The 23,261-nt window shown below is 40.6% G+C and overlaps 2 protein-coding genes and 1 long non-coding RNA gene across 5 annotated transcripts; 2 read left to right on the top strand and 1 right to left on the bottom strand.

Annotated features, from left to right (window-relative positions):
• The first annotated feature begins 5,483 nt into the window (after window positions 1-5,483).
• On the top strand, window positions 5,484-9,742 carry LOC119904553 (motor neuron and pancreas homeobox protein 1-like). The gene is made up of 3 exons (XM_038721330.1): window positions 5,484-6,159; window positions 7,049-7,209; window positions 8,434-9,742. Exons 1-3 carry the CDS (start codon window positions 5,691-5,693, stop codon window positions 8,773-8,775), a joined length of 972 nt encoding a protein of 323 aa, XP_038577258.1. The 5' UTR covers window positions 5,484-5,690; the 3' UTR covers window positions 8,776-9,742.
• A 552-nt stretch (window positions 9,743-10,294) lies between these two features.
• cfap65 (cilia and flagella associated protein 65) lies at window positions 10,295-22,303 on the top strand. Of its 3 annotated transcripts, none has more exons than XM_038720159.1 (35): window positions 10,295-10,341; window positions 10,687-10,769; window positions 11,439-11,629; window positions 11,758-11,860; window positions 12,100-12,266; window positions 12,398-12,606; window positions 12,826-12,962; window positions 13,045-13,270; window positions 13,412-13,680; window positions 13,778-13,954; window positions 14,048-14,286; window positions 14,436-14,592; window positions 14,746-14,871; window positions 15,139-15,390; window positions 15,475-15,611; window positions 15,736-15,820; window positions 15,947-16,093; window positions 16,230-16,395; window positions 16,564-16,692; window positions 16,800-17,013; window positions 17,196-17,324; window positions 17,449-17,539; window positions 17,637-17,722; window positions 17,928-17,994; window positions 18,291-18,401; window positions 18,753-18,944; window positions 19,247-19,405; window positions 19,564-19,707; window positions 19,956-20,072; window positions 20,241-20,375; window positions 20,459-20,509; window positions 20,669-20,889; window positions 21,070-21,201; window positions 21,414-21,827; window positions 21,939-22,303. In XM_038720159.1, exons 2-35 carry the CDS (start codon window positions 10,689-10,691, stop codon window positions 22,012-22,014), a joined length of 5,337 nt encoding a protein of 1,778 aa, XP_038576087.1. In that variant the 5' UTR covers window positions 10,295-10,341; window positions 10,687-10,688; the 3' UTR covers window positions 22,015-22,303. The 3 variants fall into 3 exon arrangements, with proteins under 3 accessions (XP_038576087.1, XP_038576088.1, XP_038576086.1); XM_038720160.1 differs by lacking the exon at window positions 10,295-10,341 and adding an exon at window positions 10,352-10,442 and having other exon boundaries at window positions 14,051-14,286; XM_038720158.1 differs by lacking the exon at window positions 10,295-10,341 and adding an exon at window positions 10,352-10,442.
• A 109-nt stretch (window positions 22,304-22,412) lies between these two features.
• Window positions 22,413-22,984, bottom strand: LOC119903886. Its single transcript, XR_005444627.1, has 2 exons — window positions 22,918-22,984; window positions 22,413-22,619 (listed from the first exon to the last, which is right to left on the bottom strand). It is a non-coding gene; the product is annotated as an uncharacterized LOC119903886 (long non-coding RNA).
• Between the last annotated feature and the right edge of the window lie 277 nt (window positions 22,985-23,261).

Below are 23,261 nucleotides of genomic sequence, written 5' to 3'. Positions count from 1 at the left end.
CCTGGTTGACTTGCACATCTGATAGAGTGTAGTGCTTACTAGGAGTTTTGCATTACTCTATCACTATGTTCAATAATCAATAATTATTAACATGTAGACATCTGCTGAAATGTGTAACATGAGATTGACAGTAGTTTCTTCCCTTAAGTAGATTTGACACATGTCGATGCTTATGTATATCGATTTCTACGAACTGCCTGCAAGAGGAATTGTTTCCTCTCTCTCTACACACAGACACACACACTTGAGTGACATTGCGTGGCTACAGTGTCCATAAGGGTTGTGAATTTGGTTCATTAATACTTTATGTACCCTGAAGAAGGAGACACTCCTTTAATGATGATTGGCATAAATAATATTGAAAGAATCAAATTACCATTGCAACCTTTTCTACTATAACTATAAAATTACATATTTCCAAGGACCTAGCACTCAGCTGTTTGAAGAAGAAATCTCTGTATGAAGCACCGGCATGTGTTTGAAGCTTCCGAAATGAATGTGTTTGCTGGGTAAGAGAAACACATCAGCAGAAGTGATGTTCTGGTGGTTTCCACTCAACCCCACTCTTCTTACAGAGAAAACCCAGTTTGTAGAAGGGTTAAAGTTAGTTTACAGCCATCATGTTTTTGTGTTAAAGGAAGAGCGTATTTGGATAATGAGTATTTTGGGAACCTGACCCTGCATAGCAGTCTGGGTGTCCCACAGAGCAACAGATGTTTAACTACTCTGTGCAGCCACCACTCTGCCGTCCCGTCACTGCCCCTGTCTTTGTGTATTAACCAGCTCTACGTGTGTCTGTCTCCTCCTCTCATTCACAGGCCTCTGTTTAGGACTAATTAGCTATGTGCCTCCTCTCCTCTCTCCCCCTACATCTACTTTGATGCCGCATTTCATTGTGCTGTCATCTCACTGTTTACTGTGCTAAGTAATAATCATTCAATCTCACCCCCCCTCCCCTCCTGTCCCTCCTCTTCTCCTCCTCAGCTCCTCCCACTTGTCCTCCTCATTATGGCCCGGTCTCAGTTGTGACGGCCGTCATTAATCAACTCAATTTGAACGACGCTGAACCTTGCAACCCTGAACACCCACCCCTGCTCAACCAGGAAGTGTTCTATTCCCCTGCTGTCCATTAGGCCAATCGGAGCAAAACTGGGGCAAGACAATAGACAGAACAATAGAAACCAAAAGCAGATATTAGACTTGAAACCACAATAGGACACAGACAGCAGGAGAACAACAGGCTTTATTGTACTCTGTTGGGGATTTAGGGGGATTTTCTTCTAACCTTTATGTCTCCTGAGATACATAGTCTTATTTGACACTTACATCTGCCTTAGAGGCTCACTAAAGTCTCTACCATGGGAAAATTCCTAATTGGCAACATTTTTGTGGAAGAAAATTTCCATGTAAAAACAATCTTGCAAATTGTCTTAACAGATGTGAAATATGTGAATATACCCAGCTAAAATTTCAACTCAGATATCTTGCAATAAATATTAATGTTCGCTTTTGGCATACATACCTATAATCCATCTGGCAAGAGATACAGATGTATCTGCTGTCGCACCACTGTCAGCACTGCACCAAACAAAATAGTTTATTTCTCTATATAATGTTATAATTTCTGTATACATCGTAGACATATAGTGTAGTACAAACTGCATCTCATGTTACAACCCTGTTATAATATGACTAATTAATTTAGCTTTTACCTTGCACCTATAATACGATTGCATTATGCCTTTTTCATGGCCTAGACAAAGTGTGAAAAAACATAAAAGATTTTTTCATTTTATTTTTGAGAAGTCACCACTATTGTTATTGATGTTGTGTTGTTTTGCACAAAAAATAAAAAACAGAAAAAAACTTCTACAAATGTGATGGCAACTTTGTTTTTTTGGCCACTGGAATTCATATGGTTCGTCAAAACAAACTATTGTAATCAAATCACTGAATTAAGTCAGTTCAGATTTAGGCTCTGGCTCTACCTCTCCTCTATAACTGTGCACCATGCAAGAATGGCGTAACCTTTTTTGCCTCTTAACTATAGAGGTCTGACAGAATCGCCCACTGGGTTAACCTCTTTTACATTTGTGTATGAATAGAGGCAACATGAATGGTTCTTTTACAGCTAAGGGTAGAGAGGAGCTATGGCCTGAGTTCTGTGTCTCCCAGACTCGCTCTTGTCTAATTTGACTCTGTGGTCTGCATTTTTTGCTCTTGTCTATATGCGTGTATGTGTGTGTGTGTGTGTGAGTGGCTACGCATTCAAATATGTGTGTGTCTGCTTTCCTGCCTGTGTGTCAGGTGGCTGTAACATAAAAGTGGCTATTAGAAAATACTCCCATCTAAAACACAAGTAAGAGAGACTGAAAGAAAAAAAGAAAGAAAGAAGAAAAAAAGAAATACAACCTGTAGGCCTTCTTTCATCCTGCATTTAAACCTTATATGGGTGCCAAGGCTGCAGTAACTGTCACAAAGAAAACTAGACAGAGAAACAAAGCAATATCAAGTCAGAAGGAGCTGTATTGCCTAGTAGTGTTTTACACATACAAGGAATTTGCTTAGGTGATAAGGTGCTACACGTAGACAAACATACAGTTGACATATATAAATGTGGAAACATATAAATATGGAGTAAATGTGAACGCTAGCTGAGGAGATAGCCACAGCTGGCCTTACCTGAAGCTCCATTAGATTTTCCCCAGCTGTTATTTGATATACCAATATATTTGTCATCCTAAGTAAACCAAGTGAGTAGCTAAATAAAATAAAGATGGAGAATAGAAAACCTAGCTAAATTCTTCCTAAAGCTAACGTAACTAGCCTAGCAGAGCCAACAGCAACTGTCATCTTGACTTTTGACTCTAGTGGATTTCATGTGATCAGATTTAAGCTAGTTTTAAATCACAAATAATTAACACACAATAAATGTATTAAACTTAATGTAAATCGATGTATGAAGATGTATGAAGTTTGTAGATACTGCATTTCCCCCTTGAAACCCATGAAGATTAAGAGTGTTGTATCTGCTTTCGGATTTATGTTGGTTATAAATAAAAGAAATTATACCCTATAAATCTACAACAAACATTTCTGACACTGAAAGACTTAAATGAAAGAGACTTGCAGTCCAGTTTACTGTAGGCCCTGACTCCTGACATCTGGTTTAATAAATGCTGCTGTAGATGAAGGGATGCCATTGATGAACAATGTTTCCATTTTAATCAGACAAGACATACATGAGTTGACCTCATTCACTTGAATTGATATTACTGTACAAAGTATCAAGTCATGACTGCTAACCTATCTGTTTGTGAATAAGATACAAGCTTTGTGTTATAGGAACACAAAGCCTCTTTTGTTAAGAGTTATTAACATGGCAATCTGATGACCATAAATCACAATTCCATTATATTACCAAACATATTATCTCTCAGTGGTGTGAAATTTCCAATGATTCTTTTATATCTACAGAATCTTGGTCGGATATCACCATCAAGATATGTTGTACAGACTTTATTAAATGGTGATATATACCCGTTCTCTCCCTTATCTAATGTAGAACGAATCACAGGGTATTAATTATTTTACAGCTGGCTTTTACAACCTCAGTTGCTTCACACATTACTGTGACCTATTTTGACATAATAATGTCATGTAGAATTTGATACCCTTTAATTTAAACACTTCAATTTGCTTTAAAGAGGAAAAAAAAGAGAAGAGATACAAATTGTGCTTCGTGTGGATATACGTTACTTTGTGGACTTGGTGGAATAAAGCAGATTACTATGCATTTCCTCACATTTCACATTCTCACACATTCAACCAATTGGTTATATCAGAAGCAGCATGATAACATTACCAGATTGACAAAGAAGAAATGTGTATTTGCAAAGTATCCACTGTGACCCCTTTCTGCAACCATTTCTACTATATAACTTTGCTCTTGATCCTACCGTCTACCTGTGGTCTATGGTGATTCTTAGCAATGATTGATGATAGAACTTGCTAAATTAGTAACCTTTAAGCAGAGAACATCAAAGCCTCTCCATGATTGTGTATGTCTGTTTGAGTCGAATGAGGAAAGAGGCTTTATGAGTTTATTGCAGTAAAGTCTGGTCTACAATGGCTGTTCATCCTGCAATTATGCTATAACAGTAACAAATTAATTTAATTTTTATTCTGCCACTCAGAGAACTATAACATTCTGATGAATCTTAATAACATATAATTATACTCATATATTCATTTGCCTTGATGGTCACATGCACATTTACACACACATGCCTGCACACACACATGAATCCGTAGGCCATTTAGTTTATGTGCTGGGTAGGTTAGCAGGTGTTGGTGTGTTTGTCTTTGAATTGAGAGCAGTTTGTTTTCCCAGGCCTCTGACTGTCTCTTATCAGGCCTGTACAAACCGGCAGGATATCACCACTGGTTTAACTGTGGTAGAAGTACGTAGATCAATTTGTACATTTTAAGCAAAACTGAATAGGTCCGACAAAGGCTTTACAATGAGGTATCTTTCCAGGACATGTAGGAATCAGACAAAGATGTCTTATGTAAAGTTGGCTTTAGAGAAGAGCTTTGCTTACAGTAACATATAAAATGTACTGTTGCAATCAACATATGAGAAGCAGTTTCATCGTATATGCTACTATATGTGCATATTTGACTACTGTTTGTAAGAGGGATTGCATATTATAATGTGTTTAGTGACAGAATAAACCCCAGACAAATACTACAGGATTTTGTGCCACCTGTCCATGCTTTGTCTGTGTGTGGCTCTGGTCTGCAGGGAGAGAAAATTAGTTTGCTTTCTGTCAGTTTACTGCCCCTTTATCTTCTCCATAGTGTGGTGATGACCGATAATCATAGCAGCAACCACTGATAAGAGTTTCTGTCAACCTTAACAGGTGATAAAGTTTAATGAAGAGTTAGTTGTAAAATGATAAATTTCGTCATCTCTCTAAGTGAGAATATAGTAATTAAGGCAATATAGTTTTCAAGTGTGTGTGTGCGCAAAAGTGTGTGAGAAGATTACAAGTCAGTCACACCTGAGTCAGGGATGACATTTGAGGACTGTCAGACAGATAACAGACAAACTGAAGAAAAGAAAGAAAGAAAGAAAGAAAGAGAGAAAGAAATAAAGAAAACACAGTATTTTTCTATATTAATAGGATTCTGAAAGCTTACGAAAAAAGGAACTTAAACAGAAAATGTTGCTCATAACCTCCTACTATAGAAGTATGTTTATAATTTTGCTGAACTGAGTAGTATTTCTTATTTTTCTAGAATTCCACATATTCAGCTGATGCGCCATTGCCTATAATTAACCCCTTAGAATAAAACGTATAGCCTGCCCTCGAGCTCCAGGGCTCTGGCCAATCACAACGGAGCAAACTTTACGGCGCTGTTGGGTGCCAGTAATTCTTCAGCTCACTCCTGGAGTGAGTGAAGTGGTTTTTGTGCACAGCGCTTAAGTGGAGTAGGTCAGAAAGAAGACATTTCATAAGGGGAGAGGAGTGACAATATAGCAGTTTCTGTAGTATGTTTAGAAATTAGAGACCAATTTAAAGTTCATCAGAGGGAGTTACTTCTTAAGTTATTAAGTAAAACAGGAGTTTTTTTTAAATAAACAAATTAACACCATCTGATAACTGGAAACGTTGTGGGACAGAATGACTACCACCATGGAGAAATCTAAAAACTTTCGCATTGATGCGCTACTGGCGCACGACGTGGAACAGAGGACTGACAGCGACGGTGCGTCGCCGGGGTTGTATTACAGCAGGAGCCCCGACGGCAGTCCGGTGTCAAACCGCGGTTCAGAGACGCCCTCCCCTCATCCAAACACAACAAACTTCTCTTCAGCCCAGCCAGGAGTCCTATCCAAATCCCAGCTCTTCAACTTGTCCCAGTCAGCATTCACTGCTCTGCACCAAGGCGGTCTCCTCGGAATGCACCCGGGCTCCATGTATCCTCTGGCGGCTCTCGGAGGCCAACACCACGCCTTCATATACCCCGGCTTCACGCAACTGGTCCAACCATACCCGGAGCAGCTGAAGGGGGCCACCGTGGCCGCGACGCACCCGCTGGAGCCCTGGATCAGAGCCGGGATGATGATACCCAGAGTCGGAGAATATGGTGGTGAGCGAATCTCCCTGTCTCCTGTTATACACTTTCCTGCAATTTAAGATGGTTTGGAGCCCTTAAAGTCGTATATTTAGACTACCTTAAATGGTGATTTATTATTTTTTTTTACAATCTTGTTGCGAACAGGTAAACCCGGGTGATTTTAGGGGCTTCAGAGATGCAAAGATTCAATTATGTTTATGCACTCTGAGTTTGTGGATAAAGTTTAAAGAATTCCATTAAAATCTTTGATATCTTAAAGGTCATAGTTTGCTCAGCTTTAAAGTGATAACAACAACAACAACAACAACAACAACAACAATTTGTTTAATACTATGCTAAAAACAGATTGACACATTTGTCTCCCTTTACTTTAAATTCTTATTTAAAGTATGCCAATGGCCCTACAGCACATTTGTGTTTATGTTTTTTAGAGCCTTCAAACACATGTGTGATGGTTTGGGTTTGAAAGGACTGTGGCATTGAGATGCTGTCTGAAGGACAGTTCCTCTCATAAAAATAACCCAACATTTACGGTAAAGGTAACACCTGAAACAGACCTAGGCTACTCCTTAATCAATTGATAACATTTACAGTGTTTTCATTAAGGTAATGGTCCTCCTGATGGTTTATTATCCCTCCAAAGCAATATCCTCTCACCACAACGTCACGGCAATAAATGTTAACGGACAGAGGATACAGAAGATACAGGCAGGCCCGTGGAATCCAAACAATGACAGGGAAACCAAACTGGAATATTTTGGATCTGTCCTTTCTTGTAGGCCCATTCTTCAAAATAACATGGAGGCACAGAAATAGATAAAAGTGATCAAATTGAAACAAAGACAAATGCACAGAATAACCATACTCTCTGCTACTGTTTGTGTCTGTTTTCCCCTCTCAGCCATAGCCCAGGCAGGTTTGTTTGGGAAGTGTCGGAGACCCAGGACAGCTTTCACCAGCCAGCAGCTACTGCAACTAGAAAACCAGTTCAAACTCAACAAGTACCTGTCCAGGCCTAAACGCTTTGAGGTGGCCACCACTCTCATGCTGACTGAGACTCAGGTGAGAGAATCAGAGTGTGTAGGATGTGCTGTGTTTTATTATTGTATCAAATGGTACATTATTTCAGTGAGTGTATATTGCCATCATCCCTGTCCTTCCTAGTCTCTGTCAAGTTATCTACAGCTTCATGCTGCAAAGTACTATAGTAACTTATTGAATTGATGCTTTTGCCTTTTAGAGGCCTGGGTCAGGGATTTCTCTGGAAGCCCACTATTTGCTAAAATAACAAACAAAAATAAGCCGTTACCTCATTACCATCATTACAAAACAGTTAACTCCTGATGAGCATTGTTTTAATCTTGACTATCTATACTGAACTGACAAGACAACAGTGACATCACTTATTTCAGCCAATATTGGCACACTTATGTTACTGAATTACCTCTATGGTTTGTAAAAGGTGAGTTATGAATATGAGTGAACAGTAAACTTGCTCGGTTCTACCAGCTAATATTAATTACTTGAAAAAAAAGGCATTTTTCATCTATTACATTATATTATTATTTTAAAACACCATCTGGCTTTTCTTTCAAGCTAAAACTTAACTTAACCTAAGCAACGCCTAAAATGAAGGCTTATTGTTTCTAGGTTAAAATAAATATTGACAAAAAATTCTAATTTAGTTCAACTATGCCGCTATAAAACTGGCAGTCAACAGCATGGGTGCAAACAAGTGGAAAGGTGGTAACATTAAATTGTTTACTAGGTGATAGTTTAACATTTATTGCAGTACATATCTAGCTTCATCCTCACTCATTTTCCTTAAGGAGGCAGTTGAAAAAACAGTATTTGATGGGATTTGTACCATTTGACTTTATGATAATTGAATGATATGCAACATTGTAGTGATTGTCATTGTAACCAATAAGAATTATTTTTGATTGAGCAACAGTGGTACTGCTATATGATGCTGTAATGTGACATTTTGCATGGCCACAAACTGTTTGTGTTTTGTAAGACCTAAAGAAGGCTAGTTATGAGCTGAGTTAAATTCCTGTTCAGTTAAATTCCTGCTCACAAAAGTGCTCTCCCAATGTGCTATAAGTGTAAGTTTGTTTACTGCCATCTTTATTTAAGACACGGAAATCGTGTTGTGCCTCTTTTTTTACATGCTTCACCTCCCCAGCAACAAAATATTTAAGAGAAGATTTTTTTACTTGAACCCAACACAACCAAATATGTTTACACTGTTTAACTGTCATGATTCCTGTTATATTTCACTAGGTTAAGATCTGGTTCCAAAACAGACGTATGAAGTGGAAGAGAAGTCGTAAAGCCAAGGAACAAGCAAACCTGACCTCCCCAGTGACTGACACAGACAGAACTGACATGGATATACACAGCGCCAAGCCTCAGACTGATTCACACAGCTCCAGCCTTGAGGAGGAAGAGGAGATAGAAGGGGAGGACGAGGATGAAAAAGAGGAGATAGAGGTGCTGAGGGCAAGTTCTTTTGGCCCTGGCTTCATGAGGCATGCTGGAGGAGAAACAGGGAACTATGGCTCTTACTCAGAGGAGGAGCTGGAGGAGGGAGGCCCAATAACAAGGAGTGGGGTTTTCCCATAGTAATAAAGTTCTGCATGTTTTTATTGTACGTTTATTACTCTTGAGAAGACAATACACAATGCAATCAGGTGCACAAATATGCTAGCATAAAGAGGATCATTCATTTTTCACAGCCCAACCCATAGTGCCGTATCTGTATCTGGAGCACCCAACTTAGCAAAAGGGTATGTCAACATCTGCACATAGGGCTGAATATCAAAACTGATTACATCGAACCAGGAAAATGCCATCTTTATATACCTGGACATCTAGTGGTTTAATAGTCAGTAAACCAGAAGTTATGACTTCAGAATCAACAAATACTGTAATTTTGACATATTGTGGTAATATCTGTGCATGATTTACTTGCTAGTTAAACAGTACAAACAAATTGAAAGCCTATGTTCCTTTCCTGTCATCTGTAATACATTAATTTATGTATGAATGTACATGTACTCAAACTGTATGAAAGGGGAGGGGGGTAATAGCACTTTCATGGAAAAAGAGAGAGAGAAAAATTAACTTGTAGACTCAGGTTGTAAAGAGTGTCAGTGTTAGATTGTTATTTGTGTATCCCGGTCTGTTACAAATACTGGACCAATATTCCACTAAAAAGTTCATACTTTTATGAAGACTTTACACAAAATGTATTCATATTCACTCAGTTGAAGGGAATTACTTGTGGCAAGGCAAATGAAGTTATGGCTATTGTTGGTTATTTTTGACAATTTGGTGTTGAATTTTTGGTGTAGGCCTACAATATTCAGCTTTCCTTTGTGTTATCTTCTTGAAACTGCATGTCATATTTACTGAAAACCACACAAGTACAAAAAAATGGATGCATGTGGTATTTGAAATGAACTGTTAATGTGGCATTTTCTCTGTATTTTGTAAACTGTTCTCATTTTAAGCTTGTTTAAATGTTGTCAATATAATTTAACACTATATAATTTAATATATTTCACATTAAAAGCAACACTAGTGTCTTTTTGTGTGTGGTTTTGTTTTGAGGAATAGGTTGCGGAAAAAAAAGTCAATTCGTGTGTTTTGGGTCCGGTGTAACACCAAAATCTGTGACCTATCAGATTATGTGACTTCACCCAAACGACGATGTTTTCCTAACCATAACCAAGTACTTTTGGTGCCTAAACCCAACCAAGTACTTTTGTTGCCTAAACCCAACCAAACTCCACTTGCTTCTCATCGTCAACAAAGCCTCTGGCGCTAAACTTGCCATTTGGGTCATAGAATCTGATAGGATACACATTTTGGTGTCACACCTGTATGTACAGAGAGAGAGAGAGACTGAATATCAGCGAATGCGACGTATAATTACAGGGATAGTTCAGACAAGAAGAAGGAACCTGAGTTGCTTCCTGGTTTGGGGATGATCACAACTCCTTAATAACTACAACTCATAATATATTGTGTCCTGAATGTAAACACTCCCTGTATTTATAAATACAACCAGTTCGCGAACTGCCTCCTCGGCTGCCGTAATTACTAGGGCGATGCAAACAGGTACTTGTTGCCAGGGTGACGCCGTGCCCGACAAACTTCTCAAACCCACCCCAGTGCCTGTTGTTGGTTGGTGTTTTCATAACTCAAATGGAATAAATAGCAGTAGTTTGCAAGCTTTATTTTTTTGCCGTTTGAAAGGTACTGATTACGCTTAGTTTAGCAATAACGTAAGTATGTTTGCTTAACAGCTGTCAGCTTTCTACGGCCTGTGTTATCGTCTTAATTTGTCTAAACGTGCTCATAGATGTAACTGTTAACGTGGATTAACGTTAGCTAGCTATTTTTTTTAGTTCAAGTGAGACTTGAATATATGTGCCAACTCTGTGAAATAACAAATCCTTAGGCCGCCACAAAAAAAGTAATTTATATTTCAAAAATGTCTAACGTTAAATGTCTGCTCTCTTTCTACAGCCATGTTAGCTGAGGTTCGGGGCTCTGACACCTTGGGTTCAGGTGCACCATGGAAATCCTCCACCGCTGGGAAGGATATCAAAGTAAGTTAACTAAAGTTGACTAGAATCATCTTGGCATCTTTAATAAAGTGTGGATTTTACTTTGTAACTGACATTTCACTTTCACTAAAATAGATTAAATGTGATCAGTTTATATTCCTCCATAATTAAGCTAAATGCTTCATGAGCCGCAGCAGTCTATGGCTACATCTGTAAGTCATTATAAAGCTGTCATTTCTCTCTGCCTATTTAATATAGTACCTACAACAATTATGTGGGCTTCTACTGAAGGGACGATGGCAGAGAGGATGCACCATACAAGTCCTTAATGACATTTTTCACAGTTAACATAAGTTTACTTCATATGTCCTAAAACAGTTACACATGAGCTGGTGTCTACTGGTCAACACCGCATTGAAATAAAATTGATCTCATATGTGTATTCATTATCAGCTGTCCTGACATAATGACAGGTGCAAAAAACATACTGATTTATGACTGACTCCATTCCTGTCTTAGTGGTCTGTCTCACAAATGTAATAAGAGTCTAAATTACACAACTCAGTGCTATCAGTATAGTTATTTAAGCTCTAAAATAAACACAACATACTAAATGTTAAATTTTTAATGGCCAAATACATCGTTTTCAGTTTGTTGAAAAGTCATCTATCCAAGTCTTTTTCCAAAACTCTTACCTTCTGCAACACCTAGCAGGATCCAGGGATTCGCCAGAAGCATCGGGGTGGAAAGCGCCTGCGACAAGTATCCAGCCAAAGAAACTGCTTCTTAGGGTTGGAAATGAAGCGAGAGCTGGTCTGGGAAGACTGGGACCTGCAAGGAGAGTTCACCAAGACATTAGTGTTAAAGAATACTCATAGCAAGTTGCAGAAGCTACACATCAGGTTTTACAAACACACATTTACACAAACACACACAACAGTTATGTGCTATTGTTTACTTTCAAGCAATGCAATATAAATTTGATGAGTTTCCACAGACTCCAACATATCCTATCTTTGTCTCCTTACAGGCCTCCAGAGTCCAAGTTTTTCACCACCTTGATCCCCCAGATAATTGTTCTCAGCCCAGGGACTTCCTACTCAATGCCAATCACCTTTAGACCACTCCAAAGGGTAACACATCACACACTGATACAGAATTGCAGACTTTAATAGATCGCATCAGTATTTTGAATGTATTGTGTTTTTCTTTGTTGAGGAGAGAATGCTCTGTGAACAAAACGACACAACACCACAAGATGCATATATAGCTGTAAAAAGATGAAACACTTAATTTACATATATACTAGCAAGAGATACCTATCACATGTCTTTTATCTGTGTTTGTGTGTCTTTCTGACTTCATGGGACAGTGTGAGTATGATGACAGCATTGAGTTTCAAGGTAAAGATGGCAGTTTCCAGGTATGTCTCCGTGCCACCATTCCCTGTCATGCCCTGGAGGTCCCTGACTCTGTGCTGCTGCCACTCTGTGCTGTTCAGCACTCCTCATGTGCTACTTTCATGCTCAGAAATGTCAGGTACATATGAGTGTGTTTTAGACTAATGCAGGAATGTAAGAGGGATGAATAACCCGGGAGTAAATGAGGAAAGTGTGCTTTGCAGATAAACAAAACAATCTGTTGACTCTTTCATACTCTTCTTCTTCCAGTAAACTCCAGACATGCTTCCAGTGGGAGTGTGCCGCACCGTTCCAGCTAAGCCCTGAGCAAGGCCTGTTGATGCCGGGCCAGGAGTGTGACATCACTGTGGTCTTCCGGCCACAAGAGGCGGTGGTGTATCAGCAACAGGCCAACTGCAGGTTTGGAGAAGAAGGGGACAAAACAGAGAGCTGTTGTACTGTGCTTCTGCAGGGACTAGGTAATGCAATTAGCAGCTGAGAAAGGACAAGATAAAATGAATAGATCAATAGTTCTATAAGCCATTGATTTTACTCAAATGATCTTTGGTCTGACTGTATAAAGCAATGTTAGTTTGAGATGCATGTTCCATATTTGTTTTAATCACATTTTCACTTTTGATATATTGATCAAGCACTCTCTGAAATGCCTCTTGTCTTGCCTCTGCTGTCCTTTTCAGCCAAGTACCCATGTCTTCAGCTGAGAAATCCAAATACCAAGGATGAAAAAGAACAATGTGGTCCAGTGCTGCACTTTGGCTCTGTGGCAATTGGCCAAAGCTTACAGAAATCTTTTGACATCTACAACCCCTCCCCTGTGAGTAGTGGACAAAGACAACTGGAGATGTACACTCTCAACGGCCCTCCCTCTCATCTCTCTTTTCGCCCCTCTCCTCCAGGTAACTGCGTCTGTCTCTCTTTCACGATTGTCCAGTAACGTGCATTTGTTGGGGTCAGAGTTCAGCTGTGATGTGACTAGTGGAAAGGTGAGGCCTGGTGGATCACTACGGGCTACAGTTACCTATACTCCTGCTGTGGTGGATACTGTCTCTGTCGAGTACTTATCTCTAAAATGTAGAGGGGCGCTCAACAAAACTCTGCTCAAACTCACTGGAAACTGCCTAGGTGGGTGAGATACATACACAATCTATAAATGTATTGTTTTGTATAAATGCGTACTCCACTAGCATATTGTTCAACTTCCTTAACTCAGAATCTAGAATTAGATACATGTAATTATTGATAAATATAAATTTTTGTAACTAGGTCCCAAAGTTTCCATGTCCTCCTCTGTGGTGGACTTTGGCTGTGTTGAGGAAGGAGCAGCAGTTGTACAGACAGTGGAACTGGTTAATTCTTCGCCCGTTTTGGCTGTCTACCAATGGGATCTTGACTGTAGTGGCCACAGTGTGTTCACAATCCAGCCAGCAAGTGGCACTGTACACCCACATAGCCGTGCCACACTGAAGGTGGTGTATAGGCCCACACAGCCTATTGCACATCACAGAAGAGTGGCATGTCTCATACTGCACAGGGTAGGAGCCAATATGCAGATGCATACACACTTACAGCACACATACACAAACATCATCAATACTGTTCATTCTATCTAACTACCTAATGTCCCTGTAGGAACCCATGATGCTTGACCTGATTGGTACCTGTCACTCAGAGCTCCAAAAACCCGCCACACTGAAACCTGAACACTTGGTTTTGTACGAGCTCCACTGGTACCGTGGACAGGACATTGTCAGTGACATGAAGCAAAATCATAATGACCAAGAGGGAGTGATCTGTCCCCCGGAGGAGGTAAAGTGCAAAAGACTACCAAATGTCACTAGCAAAGGGCACAGTTTAGGTTTATTATTGTCTCCCCAAATCTTTCTCTGTTTCATTTTCTAGCAGGCACAAAAGAGATCGGACAGTGCTGGTGTTGTGTCGAGAACTTCCATGGAGGAATATTACCAGTCCTGCTTGGGGTGCATGGATCCAGTCTCTTCCATTTCTTCTGTATCATCTCCACATGTAACTGTGGTGCCCAGTGAGCTACTGTTTAATCACAAAATATCCTCTTCTTTGTCTACTTCATCCTCTTCCTCTCAGGCTGTGTCCATCACCAACCATACCAAGGGGAAACTCAGGTGCAAGTACTACCTGCTTGACTTCTCACTATGGCACTACATAAACTACAAGTTTTTATCTCTATAACTTGACTAGAATATCTGTTTTGTTGTTTTCTTGCTCATTCTGTTTGGTTGTGGTGGTTTTGTTGCGTGTGATTCTGCTCCAGCCTGGTGTGGACTGCTGCGCAAGATTCTCCGTTTTCTGTCTCTCCTTCATCATGTGACCTGGCTCCACTGAAGTCTACCTCATTCAGGGTGACCTATGACCCCAAGCAGCTCAATACTCTGCACGGAGCGCAGCTTGAGTGTTTTGCATACTACAAGGTAAAGTTGATGGATAATCTGCAGTAAAAATTCCATCTCATCAAACGATGGTGCGTTTCTTTTTGAACAAACAACTCAAAAATAAGTCCTTTGAATGGACTTATTTTTGAGTTGTTTGTCTCCTTTATTCTCATACTTCTCTGGATGCTGCAGGACAATCATATAGAGGAGCGACTGCTGTGTCCACCCTGGTGTGTGACTGTTAGAGTCGTAGGACACTCCTTCCAGCCAGGCAAAGAGCACTTCATCCCTTGCTGCACCCTGAAGCCCCCTCGAGTGGTGAGACACAAGGAGGAGAGAGAACACAAATGCTACAGTATATCTGTCTTTCTGACTCTGTCCTTTATCTATATCTGTCTGTGCCATTCCTTCAGTAAACAGCATAACATTAAAATGGTATTTAAGCTGATGTATCATTTTCCCTTAGAAAAAATATGAAGGCCTTGTCAAAGTAAAATTTTCCTTTATGAACAGTATAAAGGAAATTGTAACACTGCTATACACTAAGACAGAAAATTTTCAACAAGAAAACTTTGTTCTTTTTAGGAATTCCCAGCCCTTAGTGTTCTTTCCTATCGGACAGTGCTCCTTCAAAATTGTGGAGACCTGCCCCTCACTTTCTGTCTGGACCACATCTCAAACCCTGCCATGCCAGAATCTGTGTCTGTAGTGCCGAGCTGTGGTTTAATCCAGCCTGGGAATCATCAAATCCTCACCCTCAGAACAACTCCCACAGAACACAGTCCCAAGCAGGGGTTCAGATTACACCTTCAGCTCAATGAATCTCAGCACACAAAGGTAATATCACACAGGAACGCAGAGGAAACAAGTCACATTGTTCTTGCAGGTGTCAATCAGTGCATCTTTATTTGTGTCCTTTAGGAAGTGACAGTTGTCAATGTGGTGGAAAAGCTGCATGTGTCTCTGGAAGGAGACAGTTTATATTTCCAGCCAACAGCGCTGGGCTCACGGACACAGCGCTCCCACTACATCAGGAACCTCAGCCGACTACCTCTACGGTTGGTAGGCATTTTCCAGTGCTGGATTTCTGACATTTGTCAGTGTGCTGTGTGTAGTCTGGACTTATCCCAACATCATTAATCTTGTCTGCAGCTGGCTTTCTGTGATTGTCCTTTATGATAGGTTCCAATGGAGCATTCCAGAGCCAGACCAGGAGCTTATCTTTGTTGAACCAGATGCTGGTGAACTGCATCCTAATGAGAGCTCAGTGAGAGACTGAACAAATGATACGTTTATGCAAGCAGAGACTGTAGAATTAATTAAAAGATTCTTAGCAACAGATTTTATTTACCTGTTTTTTCTTACTATTGTTCTTGACTGGTTGACTTTACAGGTCCAGATATGGTATTTCAGCCCACTGGCAGAGAAAACATACACACTCAATCCCACTCTGTCTTTCTGGCCGATCCAGACACCTGGGTGTAACAAGTCACACCTTACCCTTGAAGTGGTGGGAATGGGCTCTAAAGGCTTCATAGAGGTGGGACTGCCGTTGTGTGCATGCACTGGAACTGTATGTCAACATTCAAATGAGTGTCATATTCAGCTTTTGGGGCATGAATTACTCTTGAAGTGAATCAAACCAAGCAGTGTGTGCATGTTTGTTTCTTCCCTAGGCAGAGAAAGCGGTTCTGGATGTGGGAGAGACTCTGGTTGGAAGCTATCGGTCAATTCAGGTTCCTCTTGTGAACAACAGCCCCTGTCCCATCTCATTTTGTCTCTCTGTACAGCAGACACTTCCGGATGAGGGGCCTATTTATGACCCAGAGACAGTGCCAATTGGTATTCTCTTTTGTGGCCGTTTTATGTACAGTATGTGCATGATATCTATCAGTTGTCAGTAACATGAATGAAGACTCCTCCCTGTCTGGTCTGTAGGTCTAACAAAAAGACCAAGATTGAGACAGATATACAGTTGTGGACTAAATATGTCCCGTTTGGCCCTTTTAGCCCTACGGCTGGACTGTGAGAGGGGAACCATTGCCTCACACTCCACAATGCTGCTTCGATCCACTGTCAGACCACATAAACGAGCCCAGTACATATGGACCATCAGCTACCAGACACTAAATGCTAGTGGTAGATAGAAAACACACAGACACACACACACTAATATATTTTGATGTTTTTATTGCTTGATACTTCCTGCTATCTCCCTCTCTATATCTGTCTGTCTCTCTTCGCAGGCTTTGTGTCATCCCCTCCTCAAGCAGTGTGTGAAGTGCGGGCTAAGGGCGTGTTTCCCACCCTACAGGTGATTGATGTATGCAGTAGTGGCAGTGTGGACAGACTCAGCAAGGTGCATCTGTGGAAACTCTTGTCATTGGACAGCCTCAACGAGCACCTGCTCTCCAACCCCTCCCCTGCAGAACTCACTTATAGAACCCCTACCAAGCACAGGTTAGGGGCAGAACTATACTCGATTACTATTCTCATTTAAACAACAACAAAAACGATAAAAGACCACGATAGATTATTTAATGAGGGTTGTGAAGGTCTTAGGTTTCATCCAGTTTTTGTTTGATTTTTACAATCCTTACAACCTTTTTAATAGATATCTTGTCCTCTCTTCCTGTTTCTAGTCTTCACTCTTGTCCTTCCATCTTTACCAACGCTGTGTTGGATTTCAGCTTTGGTGCAGCTCCTTTGAATTCAGACCCCTCGACTTTTGTGTTGATGTTTCACAACCCTGGCTCCATCTCTGTAGACTGGTGAGTGAACAGCAGACTGTGGCAAATAAAGTCGGTTCAGGTCAAAGATAACTGCATTTAGCATACACTTCTATGGACTGTGAAGTAGAGCTCTACTGATTTTTGGCCTTCTCTTCACTGTTAGGGCCTTCTTGTTTCCAGAGGATCAACAGATTGAGTTGGAATACTGGGCCGAGACAGGAGAGTTCAGCAGCAATGAGCTGTACCAGATGAAGGTCAGGCATTGGAATTGAAATTGACTTATATAATTCAAAATTTTACCTTTTTGATCCTTTTAAAAACGTTAGACACAAAGCATAAATATCTTCACAGGTTCAGGACAACCGTCTGTTCAGCGTTTCTCCACGTTCTGGAACTTTACTCCCTGGCCAGCAGAGGGCAGTACAATTCAGCTACAGGTCAGAGATTATTGCAAAGGAAACAGCAAGAATTAGCTGGTGTTGGCACAGATGAGAGTGGCCTAAAATTTTATTTAATTAACTTAATTAACTAAAATTATTCTGGCCCTGAAAGTAAATGTATACAAATTATCTTGTCTTCTAGTCATCAGATTACACTAATAACTTAATCCCAAAGAAATCTAAACTTTGTCCTCGTCCACAGCCATGACTTTGCTGGAACAGATCGGTTTCCTGTTGTGTTCAAACTTTCTTATGGCAGAGAGATCTTGGTGAGAGCAGAACTCCATATACATTTAGACAAGGCTCATATTTTTTCAAGTCACAACACAAAAACAAAATTTGCTTGACTATACCGGTAAAACCAGAGTTCAAAGTACGATAGTTTATTTGCTATAATTCACAGTTATTTTATTCTTCAGTAGTGCTATTCTAGATTTGTCTGTTTTATTTGATGTAGGGTTGGATAAATTCAGTAGCCGAATAAATTACTAAATATGGTGAACTCTTTATATTTGTTAGATATTCTATGTTAAATTGTGTGCTTGTGTTGTGGTTCTGTGTGCAGCTGAACTTTCAGGGGGTGACTGTGGAGACAGACAGACCATATCTCCACTTTCCCTCCAAGCGGCATGTCTTCACTTCTGTAACTATTGGGGACTGTACTCCTCCAAGGCAGGTGTGTGTTTAATAAAGCCTATTAAGTGAGGTCTATTTACGGTGTCCAACCGAAACATCAACATAGTATATGTTATCCACTAAGCAGCAATTGACCACTAAAATCTGAAATAAAAAATATTTTTATTGTTTTCATTCAAAGATAAAGTGATAATTACAGTATTGGGGCTTACTTTTGGAGCAAATTTTAGAAAGATCATACTGATCTAGTGGAATAAACCAATTATTATGGAAAATCTGGGAGATTTTATCAATAAATTTGTTTCCAGCTTTCAATTGTTAACGTTACAGCCAAAGTGTCTCTAAAAGGCTAGACAAAACCCGGATTTGTATGTCTTTGTTTTTCCTGCAGGTGTATGAACTACACAATGGCGGTGCAGTGCCAGTCCGTTATGAGGTGGACACTTCTGCATTGTCACAGCTACAGGTGGACAACTTTAACCATCCAGTGCTGTGCTGCCTCAATCCAAAGGGAGAGGTCCTACCTGGGAAGACAGCCATGCTGGAGTGGATCTTCTCTCCATTGGAAGCTAAGATGTACCATGTAAGGATTGAACTATACTCTGTCTGATCTCTGCTGCCCTCTTACCACTTTCCCCTCAAACCTTAGCTACAACTGGTTTAGACAGCTTTTAGTGTAGGCATCATGTTTCTCTTCAATGTAGCATTATAATCAGAACAATTTAGAAATCAAGCTGGGACGGAAACTCATGTTATTAAAACAACAACAGAAGTTGGTATACTGAGATACACAGATAAACAGTTACATGAAGTTTCATTCATAAATTTATTTAGAATAATGGAACATACCATAGTGTTTATGTTCTTTTTTTTGTGTATCACCAGATGGATATTCCAATCCACGTTCAGGATGGGGACTCCACTCTGGTGAGGTTTGAGGGATGTGGGTATAATTCTCCTACACTGGGCTCCACAAACCCATTTAACTGCAGTGATAATGAGGCACCTCAACCCTGTGTGCAGAGGCTTCCCTTCCCGGGACAGGTGAGAGCAGTACTTGTTCTTTTCAAATCATATTTCAATTTGAATTTATTCTGCTGAATACCAGTGGTCTGCTCCTTATAAGTCGCATTGTCTTTCTGTCTTTGACATTTGAGACTGTATGTATTGATCTCAGTGTGTGTATATGTGTGTGTGTGCAGGTGATATTCCTGTCTGAGGACACACTCTCTCTAGGCGACATACCTGTGTGCTCACGATCTTCAAGAATCTTCTTCCTGACCAATGTGTCCCCCACAGACACTGTCCACTATACATGGGGTCTGCTCCAGCAGAGCATTCACCAGGTACTGGAAGATGTGCCTGGGAATAACATTTTATGAATGTGTGTAAATTTCACCATTTTGAGGAACAAACAAGCAGATCCTCGCTCTTTGCCTCGAACTGCCTGTCATAGACAGCAGATTCTCACATATTTTTCTTCTTTGGTTGTTCAGTGTGCCACGTGACACATTAATCCCGAATTTGAGGCACAAGTGTAATATCACTGCTGACGTAGTTTACATGTGTCTTTGTATGTTTTGTGTTTTGTCAGGTGGTGCAGATCCATCCAGAAGGAGGAAGTCTGCATCCACAGGAGAGTGCCCTTTGTGTCCTTACCTTCACTTCTACTGACTATCCTACTGTTTATCAGCTAGACATTGTCTGCCAGGTACCAGTGCACTGCTAGTGTAGATTTAAAGCTGCATAAAGTGGCACAAGGGTCCTAGTTTCCAATATTCAATAACATTTTACTCCTGGCTTGGCATGCCATTGTTTAAAGTTAAAATTTAGTTTGCTGCAAATTATGGATGATGTGCATCTCTCCTTTCCTCTCCAGGTTATTCAGCAAGCTACACTGACTCGATATCATGATGCTTTACAGCGTTGGGAGGAAGAGAAAGAGAGACAGCAAGTTGAATTCACCATCACAGACAAAAATCTTACAGAGTGCCAAGGAGTTCTAATAGATAAGGTCCTTCCTCAAATTCAAAGTCATATTTTATGCCTGTGATGCCACAGTCTTCTTCACTATATTCCCCCTTTGCCTTGTTACAGGTACCTCTAGCAGCTCCAGTAAGAAAAGGGCCACCACTCAGGAAATACAAGGTGGTCCTATTATTTCTGTAAATATGATTTATTTATGGTTTATTTTATTAGGGACCGATACATCTGACATATATAAACTGAAAACAGCAATCCAATTTGCGTACCATAGTGTTTCATTTTGACTGCCCCTTTTTATGTTGCTCTTTCTCTCCCCTCCAGACTCTTCCTCCTATCTGTGCCAGTAGTAGTTGTGAAACAGTGGGCACAATATGTGCCAAGCTGACAAGAGCTGAGCAGCGGGCGCAGCGAGAAACAGCAAGAGTATGGAGGCGCCCTGAACCCCCACAACCTGCTCTTCTGCATCTGCGGGTTACAGCACACTCCCATGGGCTTCAGGATTACCTCACATACCTCCCAGACCAGTTTAATAAGCACTATAGGTAACACACTTAGCACACTTTTTATATACGAATGTCCTTTATATATACAGTATGTTCATACAAAAACTTATTTAAGATTTAGGAAATAAGTTGTGACTTCTATTAACCTTCCAGAAGAGCCTGATCTCCATTTTTTTATGTAGTAGCAGAAACGTTTTGCATCTGTGCTGTCTTCCTAAGATGCCTCCAGTCAGTCAAGCCTCAGCAACTTGAAACCACTTCTTCAAGCACACCCCTCCCTGCTAGGCTGCCTTCACCGACACATGGCCCTGAGAGAGACATCACCATGCACATACTCACCACTCTGCTCAGGTAACACTTTCACAGACACCCAGAGACATGCAGTAAAGACTTACATCCACACATCCACCTTGACCTACCCACTGGAGTGTACGTTCTTGCTTGGTATTGGATGGAATTTCAGGATTAGCTTTTGGTTGGATATAGAGTTAGGCTAAGAGCACTGTAGCAAGAAAGGTATATTTATCATCTGTGTGTATTTATGAGTCTCTCTCCCTTTCCAGGGACATACTTGATGAGCCAGTCTTCACCCAGTCTCTGATTACTTTGGCATCCAAGCCCATCACCTACCGGCTTCAAGAAACTAGTCCCTATCACTGCTCCTCATCTCCATCCTCTCTCCCTCCACCTCCCTGTCCCACATCTTCTCACCCTACACCCCAACCTCCGGTTTTGTTGAGCAAGACAACGGCCGGAAAGACAGAACAGCACAACACAATGGACAGTGAGGGGACTGCAGGATGTTTGGGAAACAGGCCCCAAACACAGAACACGCTGCACACTGAACATGCGCCTGCTGACATGAGTGAAGATGTTTTGCTGAACACCCTCCAGAACCTAATGATGGAAGCTGTCAGAGGAGAGCTTGTCCTCACAGTGCACCCCCGCACTGTTATGTTGCCACCTGTTTATACCAGGTGAACACAGACCCACACTGAATGCACACACACTAACAATACATCTGGCAGTGTTACCTTCTATATTTACAATGTTACACTAACTAGTTAACATGTTGTGTGTTGCTTTAGAACCAGGAGGACGTCCAAAGCCATAGCTGAGGAGGAGAGAGAACATTTGAAAAACAGAAAGGAAACACAAGTCTAACCAAGTCTCCCTCTACTGTTTTCATTAAAATCCAATTTATTGTCTGTCAGCTTCCCTCTTTTCCATGTTCACTTTGCCCTGACACACAACCTGTAGCTCTCCTGTCTCCTGCCCAGTGCCGCCCATCCTTTTCCCTCATCCATCCCAACTGTTTTATTCACGTCTCTTCTTCCTAGTCTTGCAGCCTCCTTCCTCAAAGATTCCTCCATAAACATTTTATAAATGATGTTTCAGTTTTATTAACACATTATCAAATGTTTGGGGTATTAATAAAAGAGATTCCAACTTATCCTATGTTTTGTTGTTGACACTTAAAAACTTCATCAGTTGATTGGTTTGAATGGCAAGTTAATGAGAAACATGGAAACTGTGGCAATGATTCAAAATGGACCCACAGGTTACTAGACCAGAATGTACTGTATTGCATTTGTGTGACAATTTGCAAGACTGTTATACGACATCTAGGGCAGTATTACACTTTAAGAGTAAGACTTTTGCATGCTTGAGGAGTAAGATCAGTAACTGAACTTGAAGATGGCGGGAATGTTCTTGTTGTGAAGATACTGGACCTAAGTTCTCAGCTTGTCAAATTCAAAGTAAGGGATCTGGAAGAGAAAAGGAGCAAAGATCTTGTTGGGCATTTTACTGACAGCCAGCTTTTCCTTGGAAATATGTTGTTAATGACTTTTATGTTTCTTATAGTGGAGCTCTTTGAAAAAGTACAGTATAACAAATATGAAACTTGCAAATGTCATGCAGCTCACATGCTACTTTAAACAGGCCAGGGTTTGTTCACTTTCAAGGTAAAAAATGTAAATGATTGGTGTGTCAATCTAATATTTATATTTTTGTATCTTTGGATAGAAAACCTAACTACACCCGCCACAGCACGGTGGGTCTTACCTTCTGTAAGTGTGATCCCACTGAGACAGAGGCAGGACATATTTTGTCATCCAGGCACCAAGTCACTTTTTGAGATAGAGGTATTAACATTGAGGTCACATTTCCGTCAATGTCCACAAAAATGTTAAAATCTTTGCCAAGGTAGAATTTCTTTGTTGGTGTTTGATTGTTTAAGCAGCAAGTTTGTTTGTATAAGCAGCAAGCAGCAAAGGACACGACTGACCCTAGCTGAGATTCAGTTTAACTAGGAGAGTATCCTTTCTAAATCCTTCTCAGACAGGAAATACAGAAATACCTGATAAATTGACAGTGAGACCAGCTGTCTCCCTCCCTCTCTTCTCTCG

This window comes from Micropterus salmoides, unplaced genomic scaffold (assembly GCF_014851395.1).
Source record: "Micropterus salmoides isolate LMB-PRFRI ecotype aquatic unplaced genomic scaffold, ASM1485139v1 Ms_hic_scaffold_15, whole genome shotgun sequence".
Taxonomy (NCBI): Eukaryota; Metazoa; Chordata; class Actinopteri; order Centrarchiformes; family Centrarchidae; genus Micropterus; species Micropterus salmoides.
Note: the sequence above shows the minus strand (reverse complement) of the source record. Positions and strands in the feature narration are given on the sequence as shown.

What these genes read in the sequence shown, in the direction of transcription:
- LOC119904553 (XM_038721330.1), top strand. Translation starts at nt 5,691, where the DNA reads ATGACTACCACCATGGAGAAATCTAAAAACTTTCGCATTGATGCGCTA. An exon ending in CAGAGTCGGAGAATATGGTG is followed by an intron (nt 6,160 to 7,048) that starts GTGAGCGAATCT and finishes TTCCCCTCTCAG; the next exon opens with CCATAGCCCAGGCAGGTTTG. An exon ending in TCATGCTGACTGAGACTCAG is followed by an intron (nt 7,210 to 8,433) that starts GTGAGAGAATCA and finishes ATATTTCACTAG; the next exon opens with GTTAAGATCTGGTTCCAAAA.
- cfap65 (XM_038720159.1), top strand. Translation starts at nt 10,689, where the DNA reads ATGTTAGCTGAGGTTCGGGGCTCTGACACCTTGGGTTCAGGTGCACCA. An exon ending in ACTGTACTCCTCCAAGGCAG is followed by an intron (nt 18,402 to 18,752) that starts GTGTGTGTTTAA and finishes TTTTTCCTGCAG; the next exon opens with GTGTATGAACTACACAATGG. An exon ending in ATACTCACCACTCTGCTCAG is followed by an intron (nt 21,202 to 21,413) that starts GTAACACTTTCA and finishes CTCCCTTTCCAG; the next exon opens with GGACATACTTGATGAGCCAG.